The sequence below is a fragment of the Gorilla gorilla genome, chromosome 18 (genome assembly GCF_029281585.2).
Source record: "Gorilla gorilla gorilla isolate KB3781 chromosome 18, NHGRI_mGorGor1-v2.1_pri, whole genome shotgun sequence".
In the NCBI taxonomy this organism is placed as follows: Eukaryota; Metazoa; Chordata; class Mammalia; order Primates; family Hominidae; genus Gorilla; species Gorilla gorilla.
Genome location: NC_073242.2, coordinates 16290014 through 16315291, shown reverse-complemented (window position 1 = coordinate 16315291; position 25278 = coordinate 16290014). Strand labels below are relative to the sequence as shown.

At 43.2% G+C, this 25278-nt stretch overlaps 2 protein-coding genes across 2 annotated transcripts in view; one reads left to right on the top strand and one right to left on the bottom strand.

The window, feature by feature from the left end:
* The first annotated feature begins 3330 nt into the window (after positions 1-3330).
* On the top strand, positions 3331-23475 carry LOC129527573 (CCR4-NOT transcription complex subunit 3). The gene is made up of 4 exons (XM_055365341.2): positions 3331-3373; positions 3907-4093; positions 4167-4843; positions 21649-23475. Exons 1-4 carry the CDS (start codon positions 3331-3333, stop codon positions 21660-21662), a joined length of 921 nt encoding a protein of 306 aa, XP_055221316.2. The 3' UTR covers positions 21663-23475.
* Positions 12154-25278, bottom strand: part of LOC129527569 (BOS complex subunit NOMO3-like) — a 99727-nt gene continuing 86602 nt past the window's right edge. Inside the window, exon 15 of the transcript XR_010131328.1 lies at positions 12154-25231. The gene's annotated coding sequence lies outside the window, so the exon portion shown is untranslated. The remainder of the gene's footprint in view (positions 25232-25278) is intronic.

The following is a 25278-nucleotide window of genomic DNA, read 5'->3' as shown; positions in this document are numbered from 1 at the left end:
TTACTGGTGGAGTACAACTGGCCCTTAAACAATGTGAGCCTGAACTGCGAGGGTCCCACTTACACATGGATTTTTTTTTTTCAATCAAATGAGGATCAAAAAGACGGGATTCTCAGGACGCAGGAACTCAAGTGTAGGGAGGGCTGACCTTTCATACACACAGTATAGATTGTGGGATTTTAGTATCGTTGGATTTTTGTATCTGAAGGGCTCCTGAAACTAATCCCCTTCCTCTACCCAGAGAGGACTGTACTCTGTGTTGAGTGGTGACTTGTGTGTGAGAGTAGGAAAAACTCTGATTTTTCCTAAGTTTTCTAAATTATTAGTCCTGGGGCGGGGTGTGGTGGCTCATGCCTGTAATCCTAGCACTTTGGGAGGCTGAGGCAGGAGGATCACTTGAGGTCAGTAGTTCCAGATCAGCCTGGGCAATATGGTGAAACCCTGTCTCTACTAAAAATACAAAAATTACCAGGGGTTGGGCGGGGGGGTGGCGGGCACCTATAATCCCAGCTACTCAGGAGGCTGAGGCAGGAGAATCGCTTGAACTTGGGAGGTAGAGGTTGCAGTGCGTGAAGATTGCTCCACTGCACGCCAGCCTGGGCAACAGAGCAAGACTCCATCTCAAAAAATAAAATTAAATTAAATTAAAATAGCTGGGTGCGGTGGCTCACATCTGTAATCCTAGCACTTTAGGAGCCCGAGGCAGGCAGATCACTTGAGATCAGGAGTTTGAAACCAGCCTGGCCAACAAGGTGAAACCCTGTCTCTACTAAAAAAAAATACAGGCCAGGCGTGGTGGCTCACGCCTGTAATCCCAACAGTTTGGGAGGCCAAGGAGGGCAGATCACAAGGTCAAGAAATTGAGACCATCCTGGCCAACATGGTGAAACCCCGGCTCTGTTAAAAATACAAAAATTAGCTGGGCGTGGTGGTGCACACCTGTAATCCCAGCTACTCAGGAGGCTGAGGTGGGAGAATCGCTTGAACCTGGGAGGTGGAAGTTGCAGTGAGCTGAGATCACACCACTGCACTCTAGCCTGGGCGACAGAGCGAGACTCTGTCTCAAGAATAATTTAAAAAATAAATAAATAGATAAAATTATTAGCCCTATGTCTCAGCAGTCTTAAATGAGTGTCAAAGGACAGTATCATCCCAGCTAAATTGATTAAGCACCTTTTATATACCGGGCATTACACTAGGCAGTGGAAATGTAAAGAAGATTAAGGTAAGACCCTGCCCTCAAGTCGCACAACTTACACACAACTTAGCACAACTAACAAGAAAGACTTTTCCCTTTTCCGCTGGAGCTCTGTTTGGCAGGTCAAAGCTTTGGAAAACCAATGGAGTGGATTTTTTCCTGAATATCCATAATTATCCTATTCAGAGACAAGGAAATTAATGACATCAACTGCTTTTCTAAGCAGCAGTCTGAGCAGTTTCTGCCTTTGTCGCTAGAAAAAGTACCAGGCAGAAGGAAACTCTGCTAATTCAATTAGATGTGAAGAACTAACCTATGAGAAAGTGATCATTCAGTGCTGTAGGAGTGCTACATGGAGGAGAGTAGTATTCAAAGACAAAATGCTTAGAGAAGGATGTGTAGTTCATTATTTGAGTCAGCTGATTGTGTTGACATTTTCTTAGGGGTGGGTGGGTGGGGAGTGAAAATCTGGAAAGAGAAGGCACTTCATTTAGAACACATTGCATTTTTTCTTGTGAATATAAGATGAAAATCTTTTATTCAATAGCAATACAGGTCTCGCATAAATGAAGTTCTAATTTTCATAACAGTTGTTAAGTTCTCTGTAAATCTGACAGTCACTTAATACCAACTTTAAAATGGACATTGTCAAGTATGATTCGGTGAGGTCTTCAGGTATAATAATAGGCTATAACCAAAACTTCCTATTAAGCAGAGGCAAACCCTGCCGGGTGTGGTGGCTCACACCGATAATCCCAGCACTTTGGGAAGCTGAGGCAGGTGGATCGCTTTTTTTGTTTGTTTTTTGAGACAGAGTCTCGCTTTGTCGCTCAGGCTGGAGTGCAGTGGCGCGATCTCGGCTCATTGCAGGCTCCGCCTCCTGGTTTCACGCCATTCTCCTGCCTCAGCCTCCTGAGTAGCTGGCAATACAGACGCCCGCACACCACGCCCGGCTAATTTTTTGTATTTTCAGTAGAGACAGGGTTTCACCGTGTTAGCCAGGATGGTCTCAATCTCCTGATCTCGTGATCCGCCCACCTCGGCCTCCCAAAGTGCTGGGATTACAGGTGTGAGCCACCGCGCCCGGCCTAACTTTTGTATTTTTAGTAGAGACGGGGGTTCCACCACGTTGGCCAGGCTGGTCTCGAACTCCTGACCTCACGTGATCCATCTGCCTCGGCCTCCCAAATTGCTGGGATTACAGGTGTGAGCCACCGCGCCTGGCCGGTATGTGTTTTTTTAATCCCTAAAGCTTGGTAGTTTAATATTAAATTCAGATTACTGTAGCCTAGGACTCTTTTGAAAAATACTTGACAGCTTCGTTTTTGACCTATCTCATTAGGCTGAGTTCTCTTTTATCTTTACAATACGGATGTTTAAAATTAAAATACAGATCGGCCGGGCGCGGTGGCTCACGCCTGTAATCCCAGCACTTTGGGAGGCCGAGACGAGCGGATCACGAGGTCAGGAGATCGAGACCATCCTGTCTAACACGGTGTGAACCTCGTCTCTAATAACAATACAAAAAAAATTAGCCGGGCGTGATGGCGGGCGCCTCTAGTCCCAGCTACTCCGGAGACTGAGGCAGGAGAATGTTGTGAACCCGGGAGGCGGGCTTGCAGCGAGCCGACATCGCGCCACTGCACTCCAGCCTGGGCTACAGAGCAAGACTCCGTCTCAAAAAAAAGAAAAAAGAAAATTAAAATACAGATCTAGATCTGGATTTTGTTAGGTTTTTTTTTTTTTTTTTTTAACAACCTAAGGTTGTTCAGAAACAACCTTATTCTATGTATTCTATGTATTCTATTCTATGTATGTACTTCTTTAGTCTGTAATTTCTAGGCAGATTAGTTGCACCCTGTCTAGACTCCTTTCAGAAAAATACTAACAATATGTTTTTCTCTGTCTTGGGCTCCACATGGGTGAATTACAGGAAAGCTTAACAGGTACTCAGAGCAACATTTTTTCCTACTTCATGAAGGGCCTAAATGCGAACTCTTTAAAGTATTTCTCGTTTGCTTTTGTTCTTTTCCCAGGTTTACCTAATCTGTAAGTGTAAGATGCAGTCGATGAAAAGTACTATGGGAATTCTTGAGCAAATCATACCATTCAAAAGGAAACCACTTCACGTAATGGTGCATAAGGAAGCTAGACTCACCAAAATAACCCTGTTAGGTAAGCCGGATACACCATGGAATACGGCAATCCTCTGTTTAATTTGCAAACCCTTTGGCAGGGAGGAGGAAAGGATGGAAAAATTTGGGTGAAGGCTTTATATGACTAGTCAAACAAACGGTGAGTCATTGAAATTTTCCAGTTAACAATCCCTTCTGCCTGGGCAGAGCCTGGGCCCCAGCGCTTTATGAGCCACACTGCAGTTTTAAGCCGGAATATCTCACGGTTCTATTGTTTCTTCCACGAAATGATTACATAAAATGAAATCAGCTTTGCAATCTGCACCGGCTTTGAAACGAAGGGCAAAATCTGGCTGGGGGTGAGGAGAAAGAAGGTGGAAAGAGAATAAGGTACGGAGACTGTGAGGCAGAGAACGCAGGAAAGGTGGTGAAAAGAGAGTACAACAATTTTCGGGAGCTGAGTGTATTTTTCTTCCCCACGTTATAGATGCTGTCCGTTTTCCCCTAGCCTGTGTCCAGCAGGCCAGAGTGGACCCCTCCTATGGGCTAAAATACTCTCGGTCTTCGGCCCAGCCCAGAGCTGCACCAACCAGGGCCTGCCGCTGCCCACCACCCCCCCCCACCAGGTGACAGGTGGGGCCGCGGAGCGGCCACCAGACCTCCGCCTCCTCGCGTTGCCTGCCGGGAGCCTGAGCCGCTTCCGGTTGCGCCCTGTCCCTGAACTTCGACTCCCGTCGGCCCCCGGGAAAACCGCAGCCGTGTAGCGCGGGCGCTGCCGGAACTTGTAGTTCCACCTCCCGCCGCGCTAAATAGCCGGAAACGGGAGCGGCCAGAACAGAGAACTCGCGAGGCGAAGGTACGGGTGGCGGCGAGGGGTCAATCCGCGCCGGGCGTGGGGTTGGCTGTGAGGCCGTCGGAGGTGGTTGGGTGGGAGGAGATCCGCTCACACACACGAGGAGGAGGGTTGAGCCGCCGCCGCCGCCTCTGTCGTCGTCGCGAGTGTGGAGTCGGGACTGGAGCTGCTGCCGCGGCGACGCCGGGATCTTTGTCGCTAGCTCCCGGCCCTTCTGCCCCGCCGCCTTCCCTCGGTCAGCGTTGCCCACTCCTCCCCGGCCGGGCGCCCCTGCCTCCATTTCCCACTCTCTGTCCACCACACACACGGCCCCCCCGATCATGGATCCGGGCAGTGGCGGCGGCGGCGGCGGGAGCAGCAGCGGCGGCAGCAGCAGCGACTCGGCGCCTGACTGCTGGGACCAGGCGGACATGGAAGCCCCCGGGCCGGGCCCGTGCGGCGGCGGCGGCTCCCTGGCGGCGGCGGCCGAGGCCCAGCGGGAGAACCTCAGCGCGGCCTTCAGCCGGCAACTCAACGTCAACGCTAAGCCCTTCGTGCCCAACGTCCACGCCGCCGAGTTCGTGCCGTCCTTCCTGCGGGGCCCGGCAGCGCCGCCACCCCCAGCTGGCGGCGCCGCCAATAACCACGGAGCCGGCAGCGGCGCGGGAGGTCCTGCGGGTAAAGGCCCGGGACGCGGGGCAGCCCCGGGGACGCGGGAGGAAGTCAGGCCGGGCGCCGGAGCCCACATGGCGTAGGGGTGCGGTCCGGGGGCGCGCGGCCCTGGGGCCGGGTCGGCACTTGGGGCGCTGACAGTGGCGCCGTCTGCCTGGGTGGGGCGCCCCGAGCCCGGGAGCCGGCCTTCGTGGGGCGGCCCGCGGCGGTGGCCGGGCGGGGAGCGGACAGCGGGCAGCGCGCCCAAAGACCTGGACCCGAGTGCCGCCCCTCCGCGCCCCTGCCCTGCTCTAGAGTCCACAGTTACCCCCTTGAGATGGGAACCGTATGGGACGGAGTGGGGGCCGCGGCGGATCCCTGCCACGAGGCGCAGAATGAGGACAGATGGAGCCAGGAGTCATTTGGGTGGGCGTTTAGAGATCCCAGGAGTTGGGGAGGACAAACGGCCGAGTTTTCCTTTCACCTTAGGCCCAGCCGAGAGAGCGTCTTCTGCTGCGTTTTCTACTATTGAAACTGTAATTACGGTTTAAACTATCCGTGGCCCCCAACCGTCCTGAAGGAATCCCAAGATGCATTGCAGCCTTGTGATCGGACAGAAACTTGGCTATCAATACCAAGATCTGTTTTACCCTTAGCATTGTGTACGCTTCTAAAGTTTACAAAGTGCCACGAAGTTAGGATTCCTCACTTAATGTGTGATAGGACACTATATTGATTTGTGTCTTTTTAAAGTGAAGCTTACACTTTTATCCTTTGTCAGCGACACGTTTAGAGAATTTTCATTGCTGTAAAATCATTGACCTTATTCAGATTGCTTGGAATAACTCACTGTGTTCGTGCATCAGTAATTCAGTCTGTTTCTTCAGACACTTGAGCATTTGTTATAATTTAATAGTTCTCACGTGTCTTTCTGACCGTAGCTAGTAGACATACATTTTCTAATCCATAAAATTTCGAGTTAACTTTGGTTTTTAAACATCTTCCCGTACTTAGGGGTTGCTTAAGTCGTAGGTAGCGTGCTTGCAGGTGCCGACTTTGTAGGAATATCCAATGAGTGAACTTATGTATTCTCATAATGGTGCTTATTTTGTGGTAGGTAGCTTGCTTTCAGGTACTGATTTTGTGGGAATGTCAAATGAGTGAACTTAAGTATTCTCTTCCTAATGCTGCTTATTTTAGGAACTATCAGTGTTTCCTTAAAGAGAAAATGAAAAAGGAAGGAAAAGGCTGAACGTCCTTTCATCATTTAGCCAGGACGTTAGTGGGGTGGGTCATGACATCCAGCGCATTTTAAGTGAGAACATATTGTTGATTTCTCTCTTTAAAGTTCTGTATTGTGGTGGTTCTTAGATAAGTGGACATTATAAAAGTGCTCCAGGAGTTTGGTTTCTACAGAAACTTTTGTCACCGCGTGCTCTTTCGTGGTAAAAGGATAGTGTCTGGAGAAACACTCTGATGACGTATGTACGTCAACACGGTTGATTTGGTGGTTTTGTTGACAGTGGCATTTATTTGTGTGGGTGGTTGATGTTTTCTTTTGAGGAGATCGAGCACTTTCAGGGTGGTACGGCCCTAAACAATGTTTTCCTCTTGAATAAGGAAGCTTAGCTTGTAATTCTTGACTTACATCAAGCCATTTTGACTGCCTAACCTAGTTCACTTCTCAGCTCCTAAAAGTGCCCATTCCCTACCTTACTTTGCAGATTCCGTGTATCCAGCCATTTTCTTTCTTGGCTCTTCCTCCTTTCTGTGGAGCCACCAGCACCACTCTGACTAGACTCAGGACTCCATTTACAGCCTGTCCATCGAGTCATCCGGGGATAACCAACCTTGGTCTAGAATGGTCACTGTTGGTGACTAGGTATTACCTCTTATGCAGGCTTTCTCTCTTCTGATAGTTGCTAATTTGTAGTTACACCTAATCTTTTTCTCTTTGACAGTGCTAGAAATTGGAGATACGAAAACCTGTAGGGAAGTAGCTGTGAGTAAGAGAATCCGTACAGCATGGTCAGCTTTCTTGTTTGTAATCAAAAAACTATTTTGGTGTTACTGACTTTACCAATTGCTTGTACCAAAATGCCAGTTAATGGTTTTAAAAAATTGTCCTATATAGGATGTCTATTTGGAAAAGAACTGATTTTCTAAATTGAGGTCCAGGGTTATATTGAGACTGTTGGATTGCATGTTCCAGACTATTAAGTCCATAAAAAGCCAGCATCGGAGAACAATCAGTGCTTATAAAAAGCAGGGGGATAAATAGGAAATAACACCTGGATTGCAACTTACAAAGGGGGAACCAAAAAGTTTGCAAGGTTTTTTTGATAGCGAGGAAGTGGACAATAGGGCTAGCATGTTTTGTTCTTAGTTAAGCCATAGCCGAAATTTGTGGTGGGTGTGTTTTTAAACTGCATGCTGGGAAAGCTGTTGAAGGAGCCTGGAGAGTCAGACCTTGGGATTCAGTATTGACCTTGGATCTCTTTGAAAACTCAAGAATATAGGTTCCTTAAGAAATAATTAAGTGGAACCCATTTAAGTGTAATTAAGTGTAATTCATTTAAGCACAGTTCTCTAGAGCCAAGTAAATTGGCCAAGAGATTCTCCTTAAAAAGTGAGGTCCCCAAATAAATAAAAATATAGAAGACAAGGCTTAATGTATATTAGAACAAGCATTTTATCTGATAGGATGTATTTAAGTTGCAATTTGCACCTAGTTTTTTTTTATTGTTAGATAAGAAACTGGTTTAGTAATTTTAGGGTTACTTGAACTTTTTAGAACAGCCAGAGCTTCTAAAGTAATGATGTGGTGTTCTTTGCATCATCTCACCTTTAATGCTTCTCAGAACTCACTGCCATTAAGAAACAAGCATGGAATAAAACCAGCAGCCCTCAGTACTTACTTGGAGGAGGCACTGTCTCCAAAACTTAGCAGATTGTATTGTGGAACTTGAATTTTAAAGAGAAACATTCTGTTTTGTAGTGTTCAGTATTTGCTGAATGCCTTATTTATTGGAGGAGGAGGTTTTTTTTTTTTGTTTTTTTTTTGAGACGGAGTCTTGCTCTGTTGCCCAGGCTGGAGTGGAATGGCACGATCTCGGCTGACTACAACCTCCTCCTCCCAGGTTCAAGCAATTCTCCTGCCTCAGCCTCCCGCGTAGCTGGGATTACAGGCACCTGCCATCATGCCCAGCTATTTTGTGTGTGTGTGTTTTTGCAGGGATGGGGTTTCACCATGTTGGCTAGGCTGGTCTTGAACTTCTGACCTCAGGTGATCTGCCCGCCTTGGCCTCCCAAAGTGCTGGGATTACAGGTGTGAGCCACCGCGCCTGGCCTTTTTTTTTTTTTTTTTTTAAATGATTGAGATTTAACTTACACACTGTAAAATTCACCCTTTTCAACTGTACAAGCTGGGCGCATTGGCTCACACTTATAAACCCAACACTCTGGGAGGCTGAGGTGAGAGGATTGCCTGAGGCCTCCATAAAACATAGTGAGACTGAGACCCTGTCTCCACAAAAAAAAAAACAACAAAAAAAAAACACTACAGCTGGGTGCAGTGGCTCATGCCTGTAATCCCAGCACTTTGGGAGGCCGAGGTGGACGGATCACCTGAGGTCAGGAGTTCGAGACCAGCCTGGCCAACGTGGCGAAACCTGTCTCTATTAAAAATATAAAAATTAGCCAGGCATGGTGGTGCGCGCCCATAGTCCCAGCTACTTGGGAGGCTGAGGCAGGAGAATCACTTGAACCTGGGAGGCGGAGGTTGCAGTGAGCCGAGATCACACCACTGCACTCTAGCCTGGGCGACATTGACACTCTGTCTCAAAAAAAAAAAAAAAAAAAAACAGCTGGGTGTGGTGGCACAAACCTGTAGTCCCAGCTACTTGGGAGGTTGAGGTGGGAGGATCTCTTGAGCCCAGGAGCTGGAGGCTGCAGTGAGCTATGATGGCACCATTGCACTCAGCCTGGGTGACCAAATGAGACACTGTCCAAAAAGAAAAGTAAAGTGTACATACAGTTCAGTGGCTTTTAATATATTTGTAAGATTATGCAACCATCACCACTTGGCAGATGCTTTTTACAATATTCTCAGTTTTAAGCTGGAACATCTCAGAAGTGACCTCTTCAGGGCCACCAGAGTAGAGAGGATTCCAAATCAAAGTAATGGTTGTTTAATCCAGAAAGGCCCTTACACTTTATTAATATGTTAAATTCTATCTGTTGAGGTAGATAATAGGTAAGATTCTGTATTTGAGAATGTTTTTGAGACTGAAGTGCCTGCAAGAACAGTGCTCATATAAAGGTGTTTTTAGGCTTCAGTGGGACAGCAGATGGGGTAGAGGAGAGGCCCCACAGTATCCCTGGAGTATCACAGTAGTAAACACTGCCTTTTGTTACTTCTCCTGCCATGGCTGACCTGTTTGCCTCTTGTTTCATGGTTTTACACGTATGAATGGCTTGAGACTGAGGATTTAGGGAAGAAGCGAAGGCATCATCTAGGGCTATGCTGTGCCAAGTTGAGCAGTTGTTTAAACTTAGAATTTTTGACTGGTATAAAAACCCTCTTTGGAGCAGGTATTACGTAGTGCTGTCAGTACATATCTTATTGCATTCTTCTGTTCTTTATTTTTTACCTTTTCTGAAGTTGCACAGCGTGAAAAGACAGCAATTTCAGTTTGAACAAGTTAAGGAAGTAATGTAGACGACAAAGTTTAAGCCTTGATTTGCTTGCTTTGGTTTGCTGGGGAAGAAATGTCTGAAAGTGTTCAGATAGTCTTTTCTTTCTGGTTGAAGAGAAAGGAATGAAAAAGAGATTTGATAACCTTCTGGGTTGAGTTAGCAGTATTGGAATGGAATTTTTTTCCAGAAATGCGAATTTCTGGTTTTGCTCAGATATATGTACTAGCGACTCATTAACGTTTACCAGTCCACTGAATGTAAGATGCTATGCTAGGCACTTGAAATAACACCAAGATGAATAAATTGTGGTCCTGAAGGAATCTAGAAAGGGATCAGATGCCCAGTGTACTCTAGTGGAAGTCACAGTGTGGTAAGTGAGCCCTGCAGAGAGTGTAGAGAAGGCTTTCAAAGCCGAGAACAGCAATCCCTTACGTAAAACCTCTCAGTCTTGTCACTCTCATAAAACTAAAGATTTATCTATTATCTGCTCACTGTTCTTTGCGAATGCCTTGTGTGTATTTTTTTTTCTGGCCTCCTGGGCCAGAGTTGCAGCCAAAGCCTGATCACCAAGGTTGTGTGTATTTTAAAAAACTTTTTACTTATTATTTTTTAGAGACCGGATCTTACTTCGTCACCCAAGCTGGAGTATAATGGTGTGATTATAGCTCATCGTAACTTCAAATCCCTGGGCTCAAGTGATCTTTCACCTCAGCCTCCTGAGTAGCTAGGACTATAGGCACCCACCACGACGCCTGGCTAAGTTTTTTTTGTTTGTTTTTGTTTTTTGAGATGGAGTTTCGCTCTGTCACAGGCTGGAGTGCAGTGGCCCTAACTCGGCTCACCGTAACCTCTGCCTCCCTAGGTTCAAGCGATTGTTCTGCCTCAGCTTCCCAAGTAGCTGAGATTACAGGTGCCCGCCACCACGCCCAGCTAATTTTTGTATTTTTAGTAGAGATGAGGTTTCACCATGTTGCCCAGGCTGGTCTCGAACTCCTGACCTCAAGTGATCCACCCGTCTTGGCCTCCCAAAATGCTGGGATTACAGGCGAGAGCCACTGTGCCTGGCCAAGTTTTGTATTTTTAAGTTTGTTGAGAGTGCTGAAGGTAGAGCACTGGTTATCTTTTTACAGTACTTGTCTATTTCGTATTAAACAGCAGTGAGTTCAGTTACTATGAGTCTGGCTAGTGTGTCTATTGGGGCATGTTTAGAATTTCATCATTCTACCCTTGGTTTTAAAATATCTTCGGGAGACAAGAATTTGGCTACTAGTTGAAGGATCTGAGGTCCTCAGAACAATCAAGAAAACTGACAGTTTTTAGCTGTTGATTGTTGATTCATTTCAAGGCTTAGAAGTTTCTGCCTTGTTTTCAGTAGAGTTTAAACAAAGTGAGCCGAGGCTGTAGATTTATATGGCTCCTTCGTAAATGGCTTTGTTCTAAGGAAACCTAGTTGTTACAGTACTCTAAGTTGAACCAGTTTCCCATCATAATTCTACTTTCAAAGAGAGAAGAACACTTAATAAGGCTTTCCCGAGCACCTGACCTAACAGTGGTGACACTCACTTCCAAACCACATTCCCACTAGGTAATTGTATGTCTCTTCACTTGAAAAAAAAGAAAAAAGCGCATTCTACAGAATGTCACTGGGTAATTTCCTGGTTGAATATTTCTGTAGCACTCCAGTATGTTACCATACTACTTGTCCATTGCCTTTAGGTGGTTAATTTTGGTAGCAGAAAAATGTTTCGGTTATTTTTTTATTTTTGACATGGAGTCTCCCTTTGTTGCCCCGGCTGCAGTGCAATGGCGTGATCTCGGCTCACTGCAACCTCCACCTCCCGGGTTCAAGCGATTCTCCTGCCTCAGTCTCCTGAGTAGCTGGGATGACACCGCCATGCCTGGCTAATTTTTGTATTTTTAGTAGAGACAGGGTTTCACCATGTTGGCCAGGATGGTCTTGGTGGCTACTGACCTCAAGTGAGCCACCCACCTCGGCCTCCCAAAAGTGCTGGGATTACAGGTGTGAGCCACCGCACCCGGCCGTTTCTGTTATTTTTGTACTTTTTTGAGGGTATCTGAAATGGTTTTGGTTTGTGTATTTTAAATGGTGTTTTGTTTCTTTTTTGTTTTTGAGATGAATCTCTCTATGTCGCCCAGGCTGGAGTGCACTGGCACGATCTTGGCTCACTGCAACCTCTGCCTTCCTGGTTCAAGCGATTCTCCTGCCTCAGCCTCCCAGGTAGCTGGGATTACACGTGTGCACCACCATCCCCGGCTAATTTTTGCATTTTTAGTAGAGATGGGGCTTTGCCATGCTGGCCAGGCTGGTCTCAAACTCCTGACCTCAAGTGATCTGCCCGCTTCAGCCTCCCAAAGTGCTGGGATTACATGTGTAAGCCACCGCGCCTGGCCTCAAATTGTTTTTGAAGTAGTGCTGGGATTACAGGTGTGAGCCACCGCACCCAGCCCATAGGCACAAAAATTCTAAACCAAATATTTGCAAACAGAATCCAGCTCGCTCTCTCTCTATATATGTATACATATCTATATATATATAGATATATATATATATGTATAGGTATCTATAGATATATATGTACACATACATATAAAGAATAATACATCATGACCAAGCAAGGTTTATTCCAAGAAAGCAAGGTTGGTTTAATGAAATTCAATCAATATAATTCATCATACTATAACAGAGTAACAGGGAAAACCATTTGATCATTTCAAAATACACAGAAAAAAAATTTGACAGAAATCATTAGTTCTTTATGATAAAAACGCTCAGTGAAACTAGGAATAGATGGGAACATCTCCAATATGATAAGGTTCATCTTTAAAAACCTACAGTTAATATCATAATTAATAAAATATTAAATCTTTTGCTCCTAAAATCTGGAACAACAAAAGGATGCCCACTCTCATACGCTGTGTTCAGTATTCACTGAAGTTTTTAGCCAGAACATAAGGCAAATAAAAGAAAGAAAAGGCACAAAGTAAGAAAAGAAGTAAACTGTCATTATTTACAAAAATATAATTTGTCTAAAACCTGGAAGCAAAACTAGTATCTAAAAATAGATCCTTTGAATAAATTTCAGGGAATCCATTGAACAGACTCTTCTGTAGTCATTTAGAATGAGATTCTATTAACAGTGCTAATAAAATGGAAAGTGTTTGCTAAAACCAGCTGTAAAAAACATTTTAGTGGAATGGTGGAGAAACATGGACTGGTTATTAGACAATTTTAAAGAGTTATTTTTCACTTTGTTAGAAGTGATGGTGCTATGCGGTTATGTGAAATTTTGCATTTTAAGAAACGCATTCTTAATCATTTAGACCAAAGGTTTTCAACCTTAGCACTACTGGCATTTAGAACCAGGTAATTCTTTGTTTTGGAGGGGGCAGTCCTGTGCATTGTAGCATGTTTAGTAACATCCCTGATCTCTACCAGGGATGCAGGCATGCTTCCTTTTGTGACAACCAACATTGTCTCCAGACAGTGCCAAAAGTCCTCTTGCGGAGGACATGGGTCAAAATTACCCTCAGTTGAGAGCCACTGATTTAGGGTTTAATATCATGATGTCTGTACTTCCTTTTGAACCACTTAAGAAAAAATGCACAAAGAAAATATAATATTAGTGTTAATTCTAAGCGATAAATACATGGGTGTGTATTATGCTATCTTTTTTTATTCTACCTTTTACTTATGTATTTTGTTTACATACTTGTTATATATATAATTTTTTTTTAGATGGAGTCTTGCTCTGTTGCCCAGGCTGGAGTGCAGTGGCATGATCTTGGCTCACTGCAACCTCCACCTCCCAGGTTCAAGTGATTCCCCTGCCTCAGCCTCTTGAGTAGATGGGATTACGGGCACCCACCACCAAACCCAGCTAATTTTTTTTATTTTTAGTAGAGATAGCGTTTCACCATGTTGGCCAGGCTGGTCTCGAACTCCTGACCTCAAGTGATCTGCCTGCCTCAGCCTCCCAAAGTGCTGGGATTAAAGGCATGAGCCACCACACCCAGCCGACATACTTGTTATATATATACTTTTTATTTTATTATACTATCTACTTTTCTGTTTGAAAATTTCATAATAAAAGTCAAAATAATTATAATATGCTATAAATGGAAAATGCAATACAATTGTATGGCACTACGATTAAAAGTATACCTAATGCTAAACGACGAGTTAATGGGTGCAGCACACCAACATGGCACATGTATACATACATAACTAACCTGCATGTTGTGCACGTGTACCCTAAAACTTAAAGTATAATAATAAAAAAAGAAAAAAATATGCAAAATTACATATACAAAAACGACTCAAAGGAGTATGTTCCAGAGGAGTAAGTCTTTTCAGCAGTGTGCCCCAGCCACTCCAGCGACAGTGGGGATCAATGTAGGTTGGCTGTGCCACAGCCACCTGAATTCACTATGATCATTAATCCTCTCCTCCCATCTTTTGTGCTTTACCAGCTGTATAATGAATCCTAGGATAAAGTAGAAACAAGGAAGAATCAAAGAGAATGTAAAGAACAGTTTCTCCCCAAGAAGAACTCTGAAGATGATTCATCCTTCCACAGCCAGATCTCTTGTTGGGAAAAAAAAAAAAAAAAGTGACTGGCCCAAAACATATCCAAGAGGAAGCATTGGAATGACCAGTTGACAGCCAGGACTTCCCACTCTAGAGTTGTCATTGTCCCAGAATAGAGTGACAATTAAATCCTTGGAGGAGTCACCCAAGAAGCATTTGATCTTAGGATTAAATGAAATTTATCCCCTCAATATTGGAGAGAAGTCGCAGAACAAAGGAACACCCTCTATGAAACACTTAAGGAAAATGAGAAGCTTCACAGAGAAATTGAAGAAAGAACAATGAAATTGACCACTTGGAAAAGGAGAGTAAGCAATTGGCAAAAGCGGCAGAGTACAGTATATGACAGAGGCAACCCAGAGACTGAATGATGAACCTCTGGATAACTTTGAAGCACCAGATAGTCAGGAATTTGATTCTGAAGAGGAAACTGGTGAAGATTCTCAAGTGGAAAACCCAAAAATTGGCACATGCACTGAGAATCCTGTCTTCCTCTACAGATGCAAAACCTTGCATGTAAAATTTAGGATTCACAATTGTCGAGATATGAAACCAACCTAAGTGCTCATTGACCAATGAGTGGATAAAGAAAATGTGTGTACATATACACCATGGAATACTACTCAGCCATGAAAAAATAATAATATAATAATGTCATTGCAGCAACTTGGATGGAGCTGGAGGCCGTTATTCTAAGTGAAATAACTCAGGAATGGAAAACCAAATACCATATATGCTCACTTATAAGTGGGAACTAAGCCATAGGTACATAAAGGCATACAGAGTGATATAATGGACACTGGAGACTCAGAAGAGGAGAGGATGAAAAGGGAATGAAGGATACAAAAACTACATATTGGGTACAGTGTACACTACTCAGGTGACAGGTACTAAAATCTTAGACTTTACCACTATATAATTTATAATTCATCCATGTAACCAAAAACCACTTGAACCCCAAAAGCTATTGAAATATATGTGTATGTAAACACACACACACACATACGTAAGTCTTACATGTGAAACCTATTAATATTTGACTCTTGAGAAATATACCATCCAATGCGTTCACCTGGCCCCCTGCCTAGACAGAGCCAATTTAGCAAGATGGGGGAATTGCAGTGGAAAAACAGTAATTCACACGGAGCCACGTGTGCGGGAGACCTGAGTTTTATTATTATTCAAATCAGCCTTCCTGGAGCATTTGGGGATCAGAGTTTTTAGAGATACTTTGGTGGGTAGCGGCCCAGGAAGTGGTGCTGATTGGTCAGGTTGGAGATGGTATCATAGGGGGTGGAAGTGAGGTTTTCTTGTGGTCTTCTGTTCCTGGGTGGGATGGCAGAACTGGGAGCCAAGTTACCAGTCTGGGTGGTGTCAGCTGATCCACTGAGTGCAGGGTTTGCAAGATATCTCAAGCACTGATCTTCAGTTTTACAATAATGATGCTATCCCTAGGAGCAATCTGGGGAGGTTCAGACTCTTGGAGTCAGGGGCTGCATGACCCCTAAACCATAATTTCCAATCTTGTAGCCAATTTGTTAGTCCTACAAAGGCAGACTGGTCACCAGGCAAGAAGGGGGTCTTTTCAGGAAAGGGCTATTATCAATTTTGTTTCAGAGTCAAACTGTAAACTAAATTCCTTCCCAAGGTTATTTCGGCCTATGCCCAGGAATGAATAAGGATAGCTTTAAGATTAGATGCAAGCTGTAGCTGGTTAGGTCTGATCTCCTTCATTGTCATAATTTCCTCAGTTATAATTTTTGCAAAGGCAGTTTCAAGTTCACCTCCAGTATAGTGCTTTAAAGCAGAACACATAACTACATAATGCAACCTCTGAGATCAGAATTCTTTGTTTGAATCCTGGGACCCTATTGTATTAAAATACAAACACTGTATATTTTTAATTTATGATGTTTTATGTGAACAGCATTTTCTCAATTGTCAGACATGACTTGTGTAAATGACTAAAGAAAGAAACTTCAATCTCCTATTGAAAAAAAAAAAGAAATATATTCAAGGGGTTGTGGATGAGTCTGAGTGTAATTCATGGTTGATTTCACTTCCTGGATGTTAAAGTAATCTGTAATTATCTGCTTTTATATTGAAAAAAATTGACAAAATCTAACAGTGTCAAAATGCAATATTATTAATCATTCATGGCCTAATATTAGAAGAGAATTAGCAGAAAACACAGCAGAGACGAGAGACTTGCAGACTGGAGTTCCTCCATTCACTACGAAGAAAGCATCTAGAGGCGGAATAGCTTTGAATGGGCATACATCTGCATAATGACTTTTCCTTTGTTCTTTTCTCGCTGGCTAATTGAGTAACTCCTACAACAAATATGCCTTCAGACTTCACACCAGACTAGAGCCCTTTGTAAATAAAATTAAAGTGGGGAATATGCTTCCCCTAGCTGGTAAATAAATTCAGGAAGTCTGAGGTTTAGCGCTGCATGCCAAGATGTCTAAGTAAATCTCAAATTCTTCCATAATTTGAAATAAACACCAAGGATTATCAAATGCCAAGAACTCCCAAGAAGAAAATAGCTCACCTCACTCTCTGAATCAGAGACCCTCTCCAATCAAAATGTCCCACCTGAAAAGTAGTCTTCTCTCCTACCCCATCACAGACATATGGATGTTACTGATGTCATGTTTGTCTGGAATACTGCCTGGTTCCTATGACAAGAACAATAAAATCTCTCAGTATTCTGCGGCAAACAGTCTCCTTCTCATTTATCCACCTCTGCATTGAACATAAGTCCCTCCTGTGGGCCCAGGCATTTTTCTAATCATTGGCATCACAATAGTGAACCAAACAAAAATGCCTGTCCTCAGAGAGCTTAGTTTTTAAAGGGTTCTTCCAAAATCCTAGCAGTGGTGACCACAAGCAGAGGATAGATCCTGGGTAACCCGAGTCAGGTTATGCAACGCTTGTGTTCATCATGTCGGGATAAAAATCTTCATCTGATTTCACACTCACCACACAGCATCGTCATAAGGTCATAAGTCATGGATCATTTGAGGAAGCACTAAGCTAAGAGGAGAAAAAGTGCCCTTGAACCTTTCTGAACCCAATGGTATCTGCCTAAGAGATGGGGAAGCTGAACTAGGTCACACTGAGATGAGAAGGGGGCTCCACCCATGATGTCCTTGTCTCAGAATAAGTCAGCCTCTTATGCTATAATACGTAGATCAAAAGAACAGGATGGGCTGGGCGCAGTGGCTCATGCCTGTAATCCCAGCACTTTGGGAGGCTGAGGTGGGTGGATGACCTGTGGTCAGGAATTTGAGACCAACCTGGCCAACATGGTGAAACCCCATCTCTACTAAAAATACAAAAAATTAGCCAGGCGTGGTGGTGGGTGCCTGTAATCCCGGCCACTCTGGAGGCTGAGGCAGGAGAACTGCTTGAACCTGGGAGAGGGAGGTTGCAGTGAGCCGAGATCGCATCACTGTACTCCAGACTGGGCAACAAGAGCAAAACTCCATCTCCAAAAAAAAAAAAAAAAAAAAAAAAGAACAGGATGTGGGATCAGAGGAGCCCTCCAAGACAAGTGGCTTCAGTTCAAATATAAGCTCTGTCGTTTGTTCACAGTGTTTCACCAGACAAAGTACTTGAGTGTCCTGCCTCAGTTTCCCCATCTGTAAGCTGAGGTGAGCAAGAATACTTCACAGAGTTGTTATGAGTGGTAAGTGGAATGTTTCATGGGAGGCAGTAAGCACAGTGCATGCCACATAGTAAACACTCAATAAATGTTAGCTATTTCCCACTAATACAGTATAGTATATATAATATAATAATGTTAGCTAGTTATGAGTCATTATGAACTTAGTTACTCACCCAAAGGCCCCAGTTATATCCTGAATGCACACCATGTGCCAGACATCATGCTAACTGCTGTTTATATTTTCTTCTTTACTTCCTCCAGCAGCCTATAATGGAAGTTATCATGGTCTTTATTTTACAGGTGAGAATACTGAGCTCAGAGATGTGAAGCAACCTGCCCAAGGTCATATAGCCAGGAGTGGCAGGGTCAAGATGCAAACCCAGGCAGAAATTACTTGAAATTCCATGTTCTCTTCCCAACACAATCTCTGTCTTATTTCTGTCTTTCCAATGACACCAGTATTTCCAAGCTTTCACCTTACCACATTCTTTAAGCAACACATTATGCAGATTTTTTTTTTAACTGGCAACCTGAGGCATGTCTCTCTTAACCGCTGTCAGCCTAAGCTCACTGCTAAAGCACCATCTCTATGTGCCCCCGGACCTTTGAGCACTATCAAAATCAGAAATGCATTTACCCTGTAACTCAGCAATTCTACTTTTGGAAATTTATCCTAGAATATACGCACACCTGTACACAATGACATACATGCAATGTTATTCATCGCATTGTGGTTTGTAATAGCAAAAGATGAGAACTTTCCCAACTGTTCATCAAGAGAGAAATAATTAAATAAGACATAATATATCCATTATAATAGAAAAACATATAATTATAAGTAAGAATGAAAGAACTCACTATACCCTGATACAGAAAGATAAGAAGGATATAAGTTTTAAAAGGCAGGATACAGAACTGTCTGTGTAATAAAAAAAAAAAGAAGTGCATATACATTTGTATTTGCTTGTACGTACCTGAAATTCTGCAAAGATAAAGAAGAAACACGTAACAATGGCTGTCTGTGAACAGGAAATGTTCCGGGCAGAAGGGACAATTTTCACTGACTATTCTAGCATACTCTTGTTTTTAAATTTTTCAATCATATGAATGACTGGCCTGTTCAAGAAATGAAACAATTTTTAAAATACGGGTTTTAAGAGCATAGGACTAAGAGTATAGGATTTTTTTTAAGAGTATAGGATTTTAAGAGTATAGGATTAAGAGTCAGAAATTTGAGTCCAAGTTTGGGGCAAACTTGGATACCTTACTTTATTTCTGTCAGCCTTCGTTTCTTCATTAGCAAAATCTCCAAGTCCCTAAATACTGGGGACTTTGGCCAACGTTATCATCATCATAGCTACCATTTATTAAGTGGTTACTTTTGCCAAGCCCTATACTAGAGCCTCCTAAGAATTTGCCTCATTGAGTCATCGCAAGCAACCCTATGAGATAGGAACTATGATTACTCCCATCTCACAGATGAGCAAACTGAAGCTCAGTGCGGGGGTATAACTTGCCCAAGGTCACACAGCCAGTATGTGGCAGAACCAGAATTCAAACCCGGGTCTCTCAAGCCTGTATTTGGACTCAATGGTTTGCTGCCTCCATCCACATTGACAATTTTCCTAGTTGTGTTCCCTGCCTCTTGCATAAATCCCACCCACCAGTTCCCTTCTGAAATTGCCAGCCTCCACCAGGCCTGGCCCTCGCTCATTTCCAATCACCCTTTATCCACCATAGCTTTGGAAGTGGACTGTTACTAATGGCTAGTCATATGTCAGCCTAATGAATGGGAGGCAGACTTCCATTAAAATAATGAAATTAGCGAGTTTCAAATTTGGTTACATCGCATGGCACACAGCCTCAAGTAATGACGACCCCATGCTCCTTCCTACAAATTAAAGTCAGTTTATTTATTTAAGGTCTTTGGCTTGGCCATCTCTATTAAGCTCACATCATCTGTTTGGGGATGGATTTTTTTTTTTTTTTTTTTTTTTTTGGCCTTGTTTGTTTAAATGATGTTCGGGCTGTTCCCCTGATTAATAAAGTCGTAAACACAGTCAGGAGCAGCTTCTGAACCATGTGCAAAAGCAAAGAATATAAGTCAAAGGACAATTCTTTGGGGGTTTGGGTTTTGTTTGTTTGGGTTTTTTTTTTTCCCCTCCAAAGGATGGAAACAATAAGAAAGAAGCTCTTTGAGCTCCAGGAACTCCAATTATGCTGACATTTCTGCTGCAGAAATACACCAAGCTCCATTTTGCAGGAACCCAGTGAACTAGCTAATCAGATTTCCTTGGATAATTTGCTCCAAAGGTCAGCTGCCTTAAAAAGCACCCAGTGCCTCATTATTTGGTAAAGCAGGCTGCACACAGGCTGTGATTTGGAACTCAGCCTCCCATGGCAAGGTAGTTTTTCTGGAATTTTTTAGCCCAGACCCTGCAGCCTTAGCTTTGGCCAAAGTCTCATCCACCTTTGTAATCAGCCCACAGACAAAAATCATTACCAGAAAAAGCACCTGAATCTCTGAGTCTGTGAGGTCTCTGTCTCCAAGACAGGTCTCTAGGACCAAAGATGGCAGACTCATCTGAAATGTTCATGCCATTGGTAAATTTCAAGGGAGGCTTTTACTGATACTGTGATGGGTAGGCGGCCAGACCTAGGTTCTAATCACCAAGTCCACTTCTACAAAATCCCTAACCAGTACCCCTCAAAACTATCAAGATCATGAAAAATAAGGAAAGATGGAGAAATTGTTCCATACCAGAAGAGACTACAGAGACGTGAGAATAAATGCAACATGAAACTCTGGATTGAATCCTGGACAGGAAAAAGACATTAGTAGAAAAACTGGTGAAATTCAAATAAAATTTGGAATGCACTTAATAGTTTCCAAAGTTGTGACAAAGACATTAACATTTTTTTTTAACATTAAAGAAGCCGGGCACAATGGCTGACACCTGTAATCCCAGCACTTTGGGAGGCCGAGGTGGGCAGATCACGAGGTCAGAAGTTCAAGACCAGCCTGGTGGTCTTGACCACCAACATGGTGAAACCTCGTCTCTACTAAAAATAAAAAAATTAGCTGTGAGGTGACACGTGCCTGTAGTGCCAGCTACTTAGGGGGCTGAGGCAGGAGAATTGCTAGAACCAAGGAGGTGGAGGTTGCAGTGAGCCGAGATCGTGCCACCACACTCCAGCCTGGAGACCGAACGAGATTCCGTCTCAACAACAACAACAAAATTTAAGAAAAACTGAAACTGAGAAGGGATTTCTTGGAACTTGCTATAGTATCGTTGTAACTTTTCTATAAATCTAAAATTATTTCAAATTTTAAATATCTGTATATACCATTAAAAAATCCATTGTGTATTAGTTATAGTTTGATGAAAATAAGTTTAAATAATACATAATTATTGTTCTATTATAAACTTGATATCCTAGTCCTGATATGATATCATAGTCTTGACATGTGATATCATAGTCTAAAAACAAAACACCAAGACCAGAGAGGAAGGTAAAGCCATTCCTACAACTGAATTTTTATTCAATCTCTTTTAAGATCCCAGCAAAGAAAAAAAGAAACAACAAAAAGTAAAACTTTGGTTAAGCTAAAATAAAATATGATGGATAGTCTCTCTCTATAAACTGAGACAGGAAAATCCAAGACAAAGAAACTAGGTTTTGTTTGTTTGTTTGTTTGTTTTTACCACTCCCACCAACCTCACCACTCTGAAGGATTGTAATATCACAAGAATAGCTACAAAGCAAACATCACTGGCTTAGCTTCGACTCTCACAGATTTTTAAGACACCCAGCTCCAATCCTCACCCTCTGATCCTTCTCATGTTATAGAAAGAGATGCATGAAGAGTCCATTGTGAACCAGGCATTGTGCTTGATGACGGAGACACCAAGTCAACTTGGACCAGGTCCTTCCCCTTAAGGAGTCTTGGAAAATTTGCTCAAGAGAGTCTCAGCTGAGTCTTGAAGGAAGAAGAGGAGGTAGTTGGATGAAGAAAGAAAAGAGGCTTCCAGAAAAAGAGCACAGTGCATGCCAGGACATCTAAATCATGACACTTAGATACCTGCAGAAAGAGGACAAAATTGAGGTGGGAGGAGTTAGAAAGGGCCCCCAGGTAATGGCCTTGTGTGGTAAAGGATTTAACTTTCTCCTGAAGGCGATAAGGAGTTTTAAGCAAGCATTTTAGAAAGATTCAGCAGAGGACAGTGGATAGAGGGTGAGGCCAAAAGCAGGAAGACTATCATCCAGGCCAGACATTTCTGAATACAATGCCCAGAGACAGTGGGAGAGATTTCTCCAAGGATTCTTTGCAGGAAACAAGGGTCCCTGCAATGATGAGACCTGAGTTTCCTATTTCTCTAGTAGCTTTGTAGCTCAGCACCCATCCCAACTGCAGCTGGAAGATGTCCTCTGCTATTTCTCCATTCCATACTCCAAGTCCCTGCCCTGCAGTATGTATGTACCTTTTGCCACCCACCCTCTGACTCTGTTACATTGTATATTGAATCTTCAACCTAAAGATCTCAACTGCTTACAAAAAAGAAGAGAATTATGTGGGCTTAATAATGTTAAGGGCAGTTACCACATGAGCACTGACTATATCCAAGCATTGTGTTAGCCTTTAACCTGCAAAGAAAAATACAATTATCCCCATCTCAGAACATAAGAGGAAAATTGAGACTCCCAAGAAGCTAAATAACCTCCTATATAGCTTTTAACATGGGTGGGGATAGGATATGGATTTGAGAATGTCTGATTCCAACCACCCTTTTATGGCACCTCACTGGCTCACTTTTAATTTCACTTGCTGATTTATTACAAATCTCCCTCTCCTTCAGAATCAAACACAAACTCATTATGCTGGGCCAAAATAAAATCTGAATAGCCATACCCAATTGTTTTTAAAATGTTCAGGCTTCCCTGACAGATGTATGACATTGCAACACTACAGCTTTGGAGTGGCTGGCTTAACACCAAGGAGTGGTTCCAAATCTCTTTTCCTGTGGAACAGTAGCACAAATTTGGTCTACCATCTAAAACCAAATAATGGCTGCCCTTTTCCTCTTCCTGGAAAAAAATGACATAGATGGGTAAATGGATTAATGAATGGATTAGATGGATAAATGGATGTGTGTGTGGATGGATAGATGGATGGATAAATGGTTAAGTAAATGAATAGATGGATAAATAGATGAATGAATGGATAAATGGATGGATGAATGAATGGACAGATGAATGCAAAGTGGATGGATAGATGGATGGATAAGTGGATGAAAGAATGGATAGATTAATGGAAAGTAAATAGATGGATGGATAAATGGATGAATGGATGGATGGGTAAATAGATGAATAAATTGATGGATGCATAAATGGATCCATCTATGGATAGGTGGCTAGACAATAAATGGATGGGTAGATGAATAAATGGATAGATGGGTGAATAAATGAATAGATGAATATGCATTTACAATATAGAATATTTCTCAAGGGGAACATAGAAAACTATCAATAGTGGTTGCCATTTCTGTGAAGAAACAAACTGGTTAGGACAAGGATGGGAGTGGAAACTACCTTTTACTATACACTCTTGTATCTTTCCAATTTTGAGCCATATGTGTATAATACCTATTTTTAAAATAAATAGCAATATGAAACTAATTTCAAATACTTTTGTTAAATGTATATATGAATGGGTGGACAGAAGAATAAATAAGTCCTAAGTTTTTAAACAAATAAGATTCAACTGTTATTTTCCCCACTGATTTTTCTTTAAATCTTGGCACTAACTTCTACTTCCCTACATAAGAACATAATGTAATGCGTATCCACCTTAGCGCACAATCAACTACAAAATTTGGTTATTCAAATGGAATATGTCAATAACATTGTGTTGCTTTGCAAAGAGCACCTTGACTTCAAGGTGTGTCCGCTTACATCTGTTCAAGGACCTCTCTGCAGGAGTTAGAGTAACGGACAACAGTGCTGAGGCCTGGACACATGATCCCACCCAAGTTTCTTTTTCTGTTGTTGGTTTTTATTTTGTTTTGTTTTTTTTGAGACAGGGTCTCACCCTATCACCTAGACTGGAGTACAGTGGCACAATCTTGGCTCACTTTAGTATCCACCTTTTGGACTCAGGCAGTTTTCCCATTTCAGCCTCCCGAGTAGCTGGGACTACAGGCATGCACCACCATCCCTGGCTAATTTTTTGTAGAGATGGGGTCTCATCAGGTTGCCCAGGCTGGTCTCAAACTCCTGGACTCAAGCGATCTGCCTGCCTTGGCCTACCCAAAGTGCTGGGATTACAGGTGTGAGCCACCGCGCTTAGCCAAGTTTCTTTAAGCCATAATTCTCCTCTGTGCAAGACCTGCATACTGGGCTTCTGAACACTGCCCCCTGCACCATTTGGGGAACATAAGGAAGGGCTATGAGTAAGGAGACCTTGCCAAGGGAAAGATTAAAAAACAAACAACTTCCCCAGCCACCATCAATAGCATTTCCAGGAAGAAATAAACAGAACTGACTCTTGGCCATAAAGGATTTATCACTTTCCTTTCCATTGGTGTGGAAATGAAGCAGGTTGCTTCAAAACTGCATTTTCCAGCTTTCCAAGGAGCTGTGTGGATTCCATATCCTAGAGAAGTCGACACCGTTCTAGTAAGTTGGCATGGACCCCAGGTCCTACCCCTAAGGGCTTAATACTCTGATGCAATATATAAAATATAATTTAATAAAAGGCTGAGGCAGTATTTGTGTACCAAGTGTCTATAGCAAGTACCAAGGTATTTGCATGGATTGGGGGTGGTGGCAAGTGTGTGATATTCTCCTTCTAAATCCCCTGGGTGTGGGGATGGAATTTTTAACAGTGGGCGATGCGATAGGACGATCAGAGATATGCAAAACCACCTTTTTAGTGGCGGGACACAGTCACAGTTCTATTCCTTCTGGGACTATTTGGAAATCACACATTTCTCATCAAGTAAGAAAATGAAAACAGAGAAAAACCAATTGACAGTGATGGCTCAATAGCGCCATCTCGTGGTGATCTCTGTCCCCACTCCAAGAGCAGTCCATGGGCCCCACCCCTTCCGGGATGTTTTGCCCCCTCTGTATCTGAGTCCCAGAAGGCAGTGCAGAAGGGATCTGGGCAAAACAGAGTATCCTACAGATTGGAACAGTGACCAACGGCATCTTTAAGGAGGAGAAATTTGAAATGGGTTCTAAAGGAATAGATACCCAGGCATCAAAGAGAAGCAAAGACATTTTTGATGAAGGGCATGGTGCAAACCAAGGTTGGTGGCTGGAAAATGTCAGATCCTTTGAGGATATGAGGCTGGAAAGTCAGTCTGGGTTGGTGAGGACTCACTGCTGGGCTGCTGTGGGCATGAGATGTCCTCGGGGAGGTACAGACTTTCTGTGAGACAGAAAGTCAAAAATCATCTCCATTCACCTGTGGACCAG